General features: G+C 37.2%; 1 protein-coding gene and 1 non-coding gene across 2 annotated transcripts; both read right to left on the bottom strand.

Moving 5' to 3' along the window:
- Nucleotides 1-1,396: 1,396 nt before the first annotated feature.
- On the bottom strand, nucleotides 1,397-1,478 carry Trnas-aga. Its single transcript has one exon. It is a non-coding gene; the product is annotated as a tRNA-Ser (tRNA).
- Nucleotides 1,479-3,100: 1,622 nt separating this feature from the next.
- LOC110462107 lies at nucleotides 3,101-11,991 on the bottom strand. The gene is made up of 2 exons (XM_021515941.1): nucleotides 11,845-11,991; nucleotides 3,101-5,861 (listed from the first exon to the last, which is right to left on the bottom strand). Exon 2 carries the CDS (start codon nucleotides 5,755-5,757, stop codon nucleotides 4,807-4,809), a length of 951 nt encoding a protein of 316 aa, XP_021371616.1. The 5' UTR covers nucleotides 5,758-5,861; nucleotides 11,845-11,991; the 3' UTR covers nucleotides 3,101-4,806.
- Between the last annotated feature and the right edge of the window lie 1,417 nt (nucleotides 11,992-13,408).

Genomic DNA, 13,408 nt, shown 5'->3' with positions numbered 1-13,408 from the left:
TTGATATATTGGACGCTTCTATCTTCATATCACATCAACTATCTCATCAACGTTACATTGTATTTAGATAAAGGTGTGTTGTAAATTAATTAATTAGGTTTCCATCGGCATAACCTGTACAATGCCAGGTAAAATGACTTACTTCCATGTAATGATATCGTGAATGGCTGCATGCAATATAAATAATTATTGAAACTTAAAAGTTAATGAAAAAAGTTTTGGAAAAGTTTGTTTTTATCTCCCTTATACAGCAGGGACAGATTTTATTGTAATTTATTTTAATTAGTTTTCTGTGGTATGTTCTATATTGTGCCTAGCATGTTATTTGTATCACAGGGACCTGATAATTTGTTACAGCTCTATTTGGACCTAAACTAATGTGTTCAGAGTAATTTTACATGTTTTAGGGATTTAGATCGACTTTCGGTAAAATTGACACCCCAACCTCCCATTGATCGAAAGATGATTACACGGTTCAGAGTAAATTCGTTCCAGGTCATCCTCGGTATCCAGGGGTTACGCTCAGCTACGCTCTCTACACGTGTAGAGAGCGTAGGTGAGCGTAAACCCTGTCACTGCAAAAACTAAATAAATTGAATATGGCAATTTATCATATTCAATCATGTATTCCACATTAAAGCCTACAATATGTTAAGGACGAAAGAACTTTATACTTCAGTCTTTGTTTGTCTTGTATTATGTGTGTCGTTCAACGAAACCAGAACTTAATCTAAAATAGAGAGATATTTATCAGTCTGGCTACTTCATAATTTGATGCTAAATTGTTAAAATCCAGGAGCTTCTGAGCTTCCCCATGGACCCTCTACCAGGGCAACCGTAATTACGCCTCCCGTTCATAAAATCCTGGCCTAGGACTATTGAAATGTTAAGTAACGCCTTATACCCTAGAATTTGGAATTTCTCGTTATTGGTCTACTGCTGTAAAGATCCATCCAATCATTTTAATATACCATAGACAATTAATGGAGAGAATTCGGCATAAAAATGTCAAACCGGGACACTTTAACTATAAAATATACATGCTCCAAGTCAGGAACCGTTACATTAGTGCATTTCACAATTATTTTATGTTTTTTAGCAAAAAAAAGGTCCAAAATTGTTTTCGTCTAGCTCCGCTCGCCGAAAGATTTGATTCTACGCCCCTCTTTCAAATATCCTAGAAACACCCCTGCGAACCCTGAACTTCAGGTTGTTATAGCATCGCTGTACCCACAGTGGGACACTCCCACTAAAATCTCCCGCCAAACATTAACTGTTACACTGATATTTTGCTTGATGTTTCTATTCATCAATTATAAGAGAAAATAGGATATTGAAAAATCGTTCATTTTCAAAATGTTAAATTTGATATGCGTCACTTGGGGTAAAAATATTCCGTCGTCGGCAGGATTCGAACCTGCGCGGGGAGACCCCAATAGATTTCTAGTCTATCGCCTTAACCACTCGGCCACGACGACTTGCTATTAACAGATGGTCAGTCTTCATACGTTCTCGACTATCTTATCACGGAAACGACTTATTTACATATGTATGTGAGACTTGTGATAAATATGGAATTCGTCGGAATTACCTGTGCATCCTTTCAGGTAAGACAAATAAGATGTATATCATATCTTCTAGAAAGGCAAAATGTGATGTGTGTCAACATAAAGTAAGATGAATAAAAAAAATGGTGAAAAATAAAGCATCTTAGTTTTACATTTTACACCGTAAAGCATTGTACGGTAAGGTTCAATAAATCTTTGACGTTACGTGACGTTTCTCCACCACCAATACCTGGCACGTCCTTCAATGACCATAGCTGTTAATAGGGCGTAAAACACAAACAAACCAAAGCATTAGTTTATATGGTAATTCACGTTGGAAAAGTTCGTTTTAAGTAAACCAATGGTGAAATTCAGCTATAAAATTATCTAGTGCTTCTCTTAGTAATATCAGAGACATATAATGTATTATCATAGAATAATGACCATTGTTCCTGGGCAAAAGTATATTTATACGGCAATTCTTTTTAACACTGTGTCAATGGGAAAGACGTCATAGTATAACTTTTTTTCTGGGATAAAAAGTGATATCTCGATAACTGAGCCAGGGATGATTAAATTACTTTCATGCCCTAGGGTGTAGGATAGGGAAATTCCAACCGAAGGGTTTTTAAATTTAGTAAAACCCATTCGAGAATATCATCCCAAAGGGACCACGGGATATTTCTCCGACAGAAGGTCAAGTTTTATCAAAACTTGATATGAATTGAAGTTAAAAGCTATAAACGAAGGCAGGACATTTTCAAAATTTAAAATGAACGTAGAATCCGATTGGAAAAGGACCTAACGTGAAATGAATGTTCGTAAAAATCTTTGCATCATTTCACTATCACCTGATTCCTTCTCAAGCTCAGAATTTTCTTTAAAATGGTAAGTTTATATCGTTTGGACATTAGATGGTCATTTGGATTATCGTTTGAGCATACGTTAAAAAAAATGAAAGCAGAAGAATTCTTTAAAATAATCTATTGAATGTGTTTTTTTGTAATTTTGACTACACAAATTGATACTGGTGGCCACAACTATACAAAAATGTTTGCGTGTTGACCCTTTAAAGGTAAGTAATCATCGTTTGGTACTTTAAAAAAGAAAGTTTATTGTATATATACCTGTGTATTGTTTAGTAAAACGTGGGGGGTTTTGTGGAGTGTGCGTCCTATTAACAGCGACAATTATTTAACTGCGGGTCAGGTTTTGGTGGTGGAGGTAAACCAGAGTACTCGGAGAAAAACCACCAACCCGTGGACAGTACTATACCTTGCGACTACCCCACGTTGGCCTTGAACCTGCGACTCAATGGCGGAGGGCCAGCGACCATAGGTGATCAGACACCTCAACCACTACGCCACCGCGGCAATGAGAGAGGTTTTAATGATTGTGAAAAAAGTTGCTTTTGTTAACGACAATGTGAAAAATCTTATTATTTGAGAGACAATATATATTTGTTACGTCACAGAGTAAAACAAATGAAGCTCATCGTCAAAACAGAAGAACAGAAATCAACCGCGATGTAGACAATGACGAACAAATACAGAGAACAGTAACCGTTTTATTCAATAAGTTCCAACGTTTTTTAAAACATGTACATTTTATATAAAAACAATATATTTTCTATGTAATTGAGATAAAGCTAACATGTGACGTAGTCAGACCACAGTGAACAGACGTGTTAACTTCCGGTTGTGTAAATTAATTACAGCCGTGTCAATATTCTACGGAAGCTGATAAGGGACACCGAGAATTTTTTTATGACATGCTATCTCGTAGTAACGTCTTACTATCTCGTAATAACGAGTCACTATCTCGCAATAACGACTTACCATCTAGAAATAACGACACAGAGATAGTAACTTGTTATTACGACATAGCCATGTCCTTAAAAGGAGGGAGAAAGCCGTTATTATGACATTTTTTCTCGGTGGCCCATACCGGCTTCCGTACTACAAATGCATTCACACATCGAACATACATATGTAGGTATATCTATTGTTCAATGAAAACTGTCAATCAGGTAACGGGAAAATATGTAATAACGTATCCAATTATAATACTGTACTTTATACGTGAACAATAAACGCTCAGACATACATTGAAACAAATATAATCGCCCGATAGGAATATCCCATCTGAACGTCAATGCGACAGGTCCTTTAGTCTGGCTACAAGGGGGGTGGGTTAAACCAAGAAAGTCAGAATATGAAGCTTTCATACTTGAATTTCTGGTGTTACTTCGTTACAATCCTTATTGGCGAGCCTTTCATTTACTTCACTCACACGTACGATAACACAGTAGAGGTTTACTTAAAAAAAAAAACTTATTCGGCAAAAATATTTGCAATAATTTTATCAATGTTACAGTCATCACTATGTTATAGTGAGGGTCACGCATGACGTGTTTGTATGGTTAAGAGTGTATCATGTGACGTTGCGCGAGGCGCACGTGCTTTATCTGAGAAATAAGGGCATGTTCGTTTATGCGAAACAACCGGTTTGTCCGTTTTTAAATGTAACATTTTCGGGTATAAATCCTGCAGACATGTAAAGGATTATACAGGCCTTGCAAGGCTTTGTCAAGACACGCATGAAAGCAGCATCAGATTACTAGGTCCGACCTTATTTCATAAACGAACAACTCTGGTCCAACCGGTTCAACCGTTTGGAAAGCGAAAAACGAAAACGGCCCAGGGTGAGTATAGGTGTACAATCTATGTTAACCATTTGATAGCGCTAGCTGCAGTTAGCTGTAATCTGAACACAGTGTGCTGAGTTTTATTTGATAAATAATTTGTTTGAACTGGTGAATAAATACATACTAGTTTATTACAATACGGGATATGGCATTTCTTTGCTGTCATCCCGATGGAGGCATGCGCATTGGCCCCGAGTTATCCGATGAACGTTTAGTCTCGTTCAACGAGACGCTTGATCATTTCGTAAACTTCCTAACTTGCACAGACAACAAGAGTCTGGTTGAACTGTGTAGGTGTATGTAGATATATTTCATTATCGTGCCTATTAACAGTGTTACCATATAATTGAAAATGTATGATGGGGGAAAGCCATGAAAAGTTGTAATAAATTCTGCCTATTCCCTTTGCTTTACAATTTGGGCATTAAAACGCGTTTTAAATAACTACGGTCATATACCGCTAAAGCGCATCCGTGGTATGTTGTATCGCTCCGACTGGCATCAACTTCGTTGTATTAAATGGTTCTACCGCTAACAGGACGTGGTACTCTATCACATTAACTTCGTGGTGTTGTAATACACGTAACGCGCGATTTGTCCGAAGGTCGTATTCATGGACTTAATATCATTTGGCGAGTGCGTGAGCGCGTGAAGATCATACCACAGATGTATGGCATAGTTGTCTCCCCAATCGTAAATATCCTGATAAATGAGCCGGCGGTCGGGGCCGCTTGGATAGTTCAGGCTCCTCTCCTCCACGTGTATCAGGTGCGGGAACTGATATTGTAAGTGGTAAGGTATGATTGAACTATGTTCGTCCCATTCTCGCTCCGTAAAATTACGATATGTTTCCCGCCAAATGTTCAAGAATGTTGCATTTTTCTTAGCGACGATTATGCCATTATTTAGCCTTCCCGGGTTGCTATGATACTCTAATCCCATCGTAAAGGCATATTTTCTTAATGGCGTAAATGGCTTTAACACAATGACGTCATTCTCGAGAAAGATCCCTCCTTGATCCTCTAAGACATTTAACCTTATAAGGTCTGATTTGTGTTCTGGGCGTTTCACCCTATGACCAAATATGGAAGTTGGCGGGTCTATTTTTACGACTTGAATGTTGACGATTTTCCGAAGGGCCTTCCACCAACTGCCAATAGGCTCATAGTCACAGTGAAGATAGATTTGTTCCGGGCGGATAAAAATGGCCGCTGACTTTATACTCAGAAAATGATGAAACTGTAAATGTAAATATTCTCCAATCCATGTGAAATGGACAATATTGGGTACTACGTAATCGTCAGATTTCTCAAGTAGTGACGTTTTACGCCCAGTTGGTGATGTCACCATTTTCAACATAGGCACCTCTTTCTGGGGTGGTAGAGCATCACTGTTGTGAAAAATCGATCTAGCGTCATAGGACCACGTGATCATATACGCTACCACAAGAAATGTCGCCATGGCGACCAAGGCGATAATCTTTCTGATCGTCTTATGTAACATGTTAGTGTTTGTCACGTGACTCGCCACCACCTGATTTCAGATAATATAAGGCTCTTAGACATGGCTACCCCGCATCATCCGTGTTCGAGGAAGTTTGTGGCTTTCTGAAAAGAAAGAAAGAAAAAAGTAGATGATACTTGCATTCTAAATTATTTTCATTATATTTATATTTATAAAGAATAAACTGTTCTTCAGATATTGGTCGTGACCGGTCGTAAAGCTAAGCGTAATTGACCTTTAATTTCACAACCGTTCAAATAGTACTGTATTTCTATCACCAGTAAAGAGAAGCGAAACGGTTAAAGCAAGACAAATGACCATGTACTTTAATGAATAAAGGATTTCTAACAAGGTCTTCAGTAAAACGAAATTTCACGAGTGTGGCTAATATTTTGATATCTTTCAAAAGTGTGAGATCGTTATTCTAGGCAGTAGAATGGGCTGATATCCCAGACGGTTTTTCTCGAGGCCTGTGTATCGTTAAGCTAACCAGACTTTGGGCATTTGGGCCACTTGTATAATGTCAGGCTTTCTGATTGGTTATTTTTTCGATTGGTAGTTTGTCAACAATGTTTTGATTGGTCAAATCAGGAATCTCACTGGTAACAGTGGAATGAATAGACATATTTTTGCTGCTAGACAAACAGACACGCTCTTTTACAGTAGCTCTGTATTATAACAGCTTGTGCTCCCTCCTCCACTTCGGTACCGAAAATATACAACATGGCTAGGGCGACGTAATTATTTATATCAATATTTTCCTTGTGTGCGTAAATATTTGTCATGTGATGCCTCGTTCTAATTTAACAAAAGCCGAGGTCAAAACTGCCGGCGTGATTTTGAGGCTGCAAACAGACGTCATGTTTAGCCTGTTTTGGGGGGGTTTTTAATTGTATTTTCAAAATTTTATGACATAAACATATATATAAATATACATACAATGTACATGGGCGTCAATAATCGCTTTTAAATAATGTACATACTGTTCAAAATATTCTATCAAGTATCAGTATTCGTCTTACATATATATTAACAAATAAGTATAAATTCACATTTTGATATAAAAAAAATAAACTTCCGTATATTCTTGTCCGTACTCTATTCTAATTTAAATTGTATTATAATACAGTGTCTGATTTCCGGTTAGAGTCACGATGGTGAACAGACTTCGCACAAACGTTATTATATGGTAAATATTAGTATATGAAAAGCTTCGTATGGTATAACATCATCCAATTCAGCGAATTAAAGTGCCATGTTAGCGTTATAGTTCTGGAGTATGTGTTGATAATAGTCAGGGTAAAATCTATTAAACAAAATCAGTTTCCTTTCCGACCCCCACCCGCTCACCCACTGTTTAGCCTGTTTTAACATGGATATATGTGTAACGTTAAAATATGTACATTCACACGTGTTCCCTCACTAGACAACTTGAGCAATTCGCCACAGACCAGTCACATAAAGCTCACTTGTTAACACTTGCAATACGGGGAGGCGTTTGGAAGAGCTTTGCACGTGCACAATTTCTCGAAAAATAATGCACGCGCACGGAAGTAGGAAGAACGCACCAAAATTAAAGACACACTGACGAGACAGTCAGCTGAAAAAGCGCAGTGATACCGCACTTTACCATCCAAAGAGTAATATGCCGATTTTTCGTAGAACCATATAACCAAACACTCGGGGTAGAGATTTAAACTTTATCGATCTTCTCGTCTGACCTGTAAATCTCGCGTGTGATTTATCGATTCACCAGGCTTTTTAAGCATGCATTGCGGTAGTACTTCAAAGAATGACTGATATATACCATCAAAGGGCTACGTCATTGTCAGCTGGCTGATTGTGAGAACTCGTGAAAGGTTCATGTAGTTAACTTTTAATGGATATTTGGCTATCTATAAATGAATTCTTAGTTGATTTTGTACACAAACAGTAATTGAAAACTTATTCTGCAAGCTTTCGAGTCATCATAGTGTGTTTGTAAATGTTCGTGGAAATATAACACGCTGTTAAAAAATTAATGTTCACATTTGTACAGCGCGCTGGTAAAGTTCCTGGCTATTTAGCCAAATGTAATACTATCAACCGGTTATTATATATGCAAGACCACACACTTGTATTTTTTCTAACGAATCAGAAAGCACGAGTTTATTGAGCGGACGAATATATTCACGAGTGCTCGGAGCGCACGAGTGAATATATACGTCCGCGCAATAAATGAGTGCTTTCTGATTCGTTAGAAAAACACAAGTGGGTGGTCTTGCTTGTATCACATACCTTCCGTATTTGGTAGAGATCGATACACAGATTTCATAAGCTTTGATATTTCTTGCAAACACCGGGAACTTGACAGTTCGCCATGACAATGGGATTCCCATAAAAAGTAGTTCCGGCTAGTAGGTAAATACAACATTCCGTATTACACATGTTCAATACAGAACTTTGTATTTCATAGTCTGCTTGTATTACTATAACAAGATTCAACAGGTATGTGATAAATAAATAGTGAAAACAAAGGCTATGGCAGTCGATAAAAATAAATGATTATCATGGCTAATAATTAGAGCTTAACTTGTTGGGCATCAAGGATACCTACGTCACCAACTTGACCGAACAGTGCGCGAATGGCTATCTAACCGTTCGTAAAAGTTCATATACTGTGAAATTACATATTTTAGCGGACACAATTGTTTAGCGTATTATCGAATTTAAACAGATTAGCGCCTTGATCCCTGAATTGGCGCCAGACAGTACATGCTATAGAACATTATATAAACAGAATGTTCAATAAGCCCAAACATAAATTAGCGCAACGCTAAAACCGCGAATTGTGCTAAAATTATAATACCACTAAAATGTGTACGTTGACAGTATCTCTAGTTGTTTCGTCTACTGTGGGTTATTTGTATGAAAGTACAAAGGGTGTTAAAATATAAATAACCACCAGAGTTTTACGAAACATGCCTCATTTCATGAAACACGTGAACGGGGTTTAAAGAAAATTTATCATTGTCGGGCATATAATTATAAGCCAGAAACGGTAATAATACTTCTTTAAATCTTCTAGAAAGATATAATAGGTTTTAAATTGGTTAAGTTGAAGTGCGTGACACAGAAAGACCCATACAACTGTATACAGTCTTGTCTGTTGAATATTTGCTTTGCAAAGTTTACGATTCCTTTGAAATTGTGTCAATAACGTTAGTGTTGGCTTTACAACCTGCAATAAAGTAACGTAGTGTTATTGGCTTCGGTAAGAAAGGGATTTACACTTCTATTCATTTTAAAAGCCCTTTCTTTTATAACAATGACCAAACCCTATATGTTACTACCCCCTATCGTGCAGCTCTTTTGATTACAAGATTGAAACACTTTCAAGTTTAGAAATCGATTTTTTAAGCAAAGACAAGTCCTTGTTAACAGTTTCGTTCCGTAACACTGGGCAAATTTCATTATGTAATAATCCGATGACAATATTTTTTCTTGCTTTTTGTTTTGTTTATCTTTCTTTCTTTCGTTTTGGTTTGTTTGTTTGTTTCTCTCTCCTTCTTTCTTTCTCTTTCTTTCTTTCTCTGTCTGTATTTGTAATTAATTGACATCATATATGAACTATTAGACGTCTTCACGTTGTTGCTTTGGTCTATTTTTTTCTTTTTTTCTTTCTATTAAGGAAAAAATGTCTTCTTGACACAGGGTAACGGAAGCTTCTCTTTTCCATAATTTAAGTGTAGCAGTGTTATAGTATACACCCGCCGGGAGTTTTACAGATAGAATATAAAACGACAAATCCCTGCGCTTTTCAAAACGCCGCTACACATTTATGTAGACCAATAAATAAATTCTATGAAATTAGTTTCCAGTTAAAATCTAATAATGTGATCACAGACAAATATTTATTTAAACCAGTTCATAGAAAAATACATTACCATCTAACACTAATATAGCTCGGTGCTTACACCTGATTAAAACAGGATATATTTGAGGTTTAAAAAGGAGTAATATATATTAGATACGCTTTCTAACGACTTTAAATCGTCAGTTACCGGTTTGAATGAAGGTAAATCATCCATACATTTGGGTGTATATTCAATCTACCGTCGCCAGAAAGTTCTTTGCAGATGAATTCAACATGGTATGCATATATATATATATATATATATATATATAAAAAGTCATTAGTGTTAGAATTAGTTGGTGCCTTATTTATGGCGACAGAACTGGAGCGAGACTGACACGCCACGGTAGTAATAACATGTACATACAATATTCATTACCTCTACTCTGTCGGAGGCATTTCGCCAGTGAAATGAATATGAGCTACTTTACCTGTCATCATGTTTGCCATGTAACACGTGTCATATACACACTTATTGTCCAACATTACAACATTTACATCGATATTTGTATTTATTTACAAGTAAATTCCGTCCGTCCGTCTGTTTGTCATTCTCTGTTAACTTGTCTGTCTGTGTATCTGTCTGTCAGTGTGTAACTTTATCTCTGTCATTCTCTATTTTCTTGTCTGTCTGTCTTTCATTCTCCGTTTTCTTGTATGTCTGTCTGTCTGTCTGTCACTTTCTCTCTGTCTATCATTCTCTGTTCTGTCTGTCTGTCTGTCACTTTCTCTCTGTCTATCATTCTTTGTTCTGTCTGTCTGTCTGTCTGTCTGTCTGTCTGTCATACTCTGTTTTCTTGGCTGTATGTCTGTCACTTTCTCTTTGTCTTTCATTCTCCGTTTTCTTGTCTGTTTGTCACTTTCTCTCTGTCTATCATTCTCTGTTCTGTCTGTATGTATGTCTGTCTGTCTGTCTCTGTGACTACATGATTTTCTTTCTCTCTGTCTCTCTCTCCCGGTCTGTAGCTGTATGGGTCTTTCTCTTTTCTATAGACACACTGAGCGTTAAATTATTTGCATTTTAAGATTAACTTCAGTAAATCGAATGTATCAGCGATGTACATAGGCGCTTTGCGCCAAATGTTTTACTAAAGAACGGTTGCTGCACGCAAAATAAAATGTTTCACACAGTATAGGCGCTGTACGCCAAATCTTTCATCACATTGAGAGCACGGTGGTTAAAACGATCATTTCACTACGTTTAAATATGACAATGTCGATGTTGTTGGTAAGAAACTATATCCGAGTTAAAAGTTGGATTGCAATTTTGTCACAACAATAGACAGTAAACATCTGTAAAATAACGACCGCCCTGTTCTGCTGCAGGTATAATGAATTTAAACCATGCTACGGAAATCCATTGCAGTCTAATCAATTATTAAATTTCTTCCTGGTGACAGTGGAACTCACATTTATCAAGGTGTGTTAGTGTGTATGATTTATTGTGGGGCATATGGAGGGGGGTGGGGGTGGGGGGGTTAGGTCGCTGTATAGGTGTATGTTTTTAGTGTCTATGGAGGGACTAAGTGTGGTGGGGAGGGGTCGCTGAAGGGAGTAGTCGATATTTAGTTATATATGTTTTAGTGTATATGGAGGGGGCTTAGTGTGTGTGTGTGGAGGGGGGGGGGGGCGTCGCGGTTATGGTGTATATAGTTTTGATTGTGTAGAAGTTAGTGTAAGTGGCGGAGGGGTGTCAGCTGTTCTGCTGCTATTCCATGTAAATTCGACCTAGTGTGTTGCTACAAGTTATCGTCAATAATACATACAGACCGTTCCATACAATGAAGGACACCAGATGTACCACAGTCAGACAACGGAAGTTTTTTACATCGTCAGTTAGGCCAAAGGACAATTCCCACTTCAGCACATACACAAGTTGTTTGTGATACCTATCTATAAAACAATACACTTTGTTTAACGTCGCATACAGTTGTAAATGCTAATACGTGACTTAGCATACGAACATGGTAACTAGTATTACTCCATACTACATATGGGGAAAACATTCTCAATATAGGGAGGGAAGAGGGAGAAATTATGTTAATGTGCAAAAAGTGAAATGCAAGTAACTTAACGATCACTCCTACATTTGTATATAGATAGGAATGTGTTTTGCACAGGTAGTATATTTATGTCAAAATTGCACAACATTCCGATAAGCGTAAAGGTTGTGTGTAGTATCTGTGACATACCTGCCTCATTAGCTTCAACGGTGCAATTAATTCTCCTCTTCACCATCGTAAACTCTCTTACCCAAACACTTAAGCGACCAACTTGTATCCTGTTTGTTTGTATGTAAGTTCATATCAGTGATTGCATGTAGAGACCCGACACATAATACCCGGACCCCGACCTAGTCGATAATTATAGTACACCTGTTTCCCTACCATTGCGCGGCACACACACACAGTCTCAACGGGGGCCGCTTAACTACTCTTTTTTTTTACCAATGTAATAAAGTAAACGGCTCGTATGTTTGAATTCGGAATATAGAAGTCTTCTCTACTTTTAATAAATCCAATATGAAAATAGAAAAGATGTTTATTTGAACAATTTTTATTGGTATTATACGTTACGAGGATTAAAATCCTTTGGCCTGTGTGGATGTCGGTATTGTATTGTAACAAGGTTTTACTTTCTGTACAGCTATGCGTTTATATTTAACGTTACGTGGTCAGACTTAGTCCCCTACACACTGGAGATCATAACGACCAGTACGTAAACAAACCACCCGTGACAATGGGTGCTATTTACGGGGATTTAATAGGCGATTAAATAGCCACACTATTCCGTACCCGTAATCACAATATTTACGAAAAGGGCGACAGCCAATCGGGAACACTCGGCACTTTCCGTAAACGAGAAAATACAATGGTTATCTCCCTTTGTATGTTCGTGACGTCAGGTCTGAGAAACATTGCTGTTGCGCATGCCAAAGTTTTATTTTTTATCAGTCTGGATTGGTCTGTCTGCCCACGGAATTGGATTAGATTATCTAAGTCCGTGGTCTGCCTTAGTTTTTCTACCCTCTTCCTGATTTCGCTTCGAAAATACAACAAGTATCTAACAACGCCGCCTAGTGGAGTGAAATAGTACTAAGGCAGGTAATCGAGTCTAATATCATTCAGGGCCTTTGCATGGTGTCTGTATTTGTTGTTGAACATCAGGCCTTTGCATGCTTTGTCACAAGAATTGATTTTACTCCTGGTTTCGTTGGTCTTAAATATCAATATTTCATGTTTATTTAACAGACAGCTACAGTGTATGTTTTGCCCGTTTTAACTGCACAATGTGATCGATTGGTATCTCGTCCAGATATACGGGCAAAAAAGGTCAGCTTTTTCAGCGCCAATTTTTCTCAACATTTGAGGTAATCGCCAAATTGACAGTGGCATTTTGAAAAAAAAAAAAAAAAGTTAGAAAGAAAAAAAAAAGTTATCTAAAATTGGCATCAAACCAGAAAAACAATTCTAGTTCCCCAAATGAGCATATGAATCTATTCTTTAGCTTTTTAACAAAATCAAATTCGGATAAAAATGGATATATTTATAAAACTTAATATTAAAATATTTTAAATTTTAAATGTTGCTATTAATATCTGAAAATTGCATTTGATATATTATTAAATTCAATATGATCAGCTTCCAGCTTAGATAGAACACCTCCTTAGATAGAAGGGTTAACCACAGGTAAAAACACAGGTAAATACAGGTAAATACTGCCAGTACTAATCACAAACAGACTATAATCCTTCTA

The sequence above is a fragment of the Mizuhopecten yessoensis genome, unplaced genomic scaffold (genome assembly GCF_002113885.1).
Source record: "Mizuhopecten yessoensis strain PY_sf001 unplaced genomic scaffold, ASM211388v2 scaffold10751, whole genome shotgun sequence".
NCBI classification, from domain to species: Eukaryota; Metazoa; Mollusca; class Bivalvia; order Pectinida; family Pectinidae; genus Mizuhopecten; species Mizuhopecten yessoensis.
Note: the sequence above shows the minus strand (reverse complement) of the source record. Positions and strands in the feature narration are given on the sequence as shown.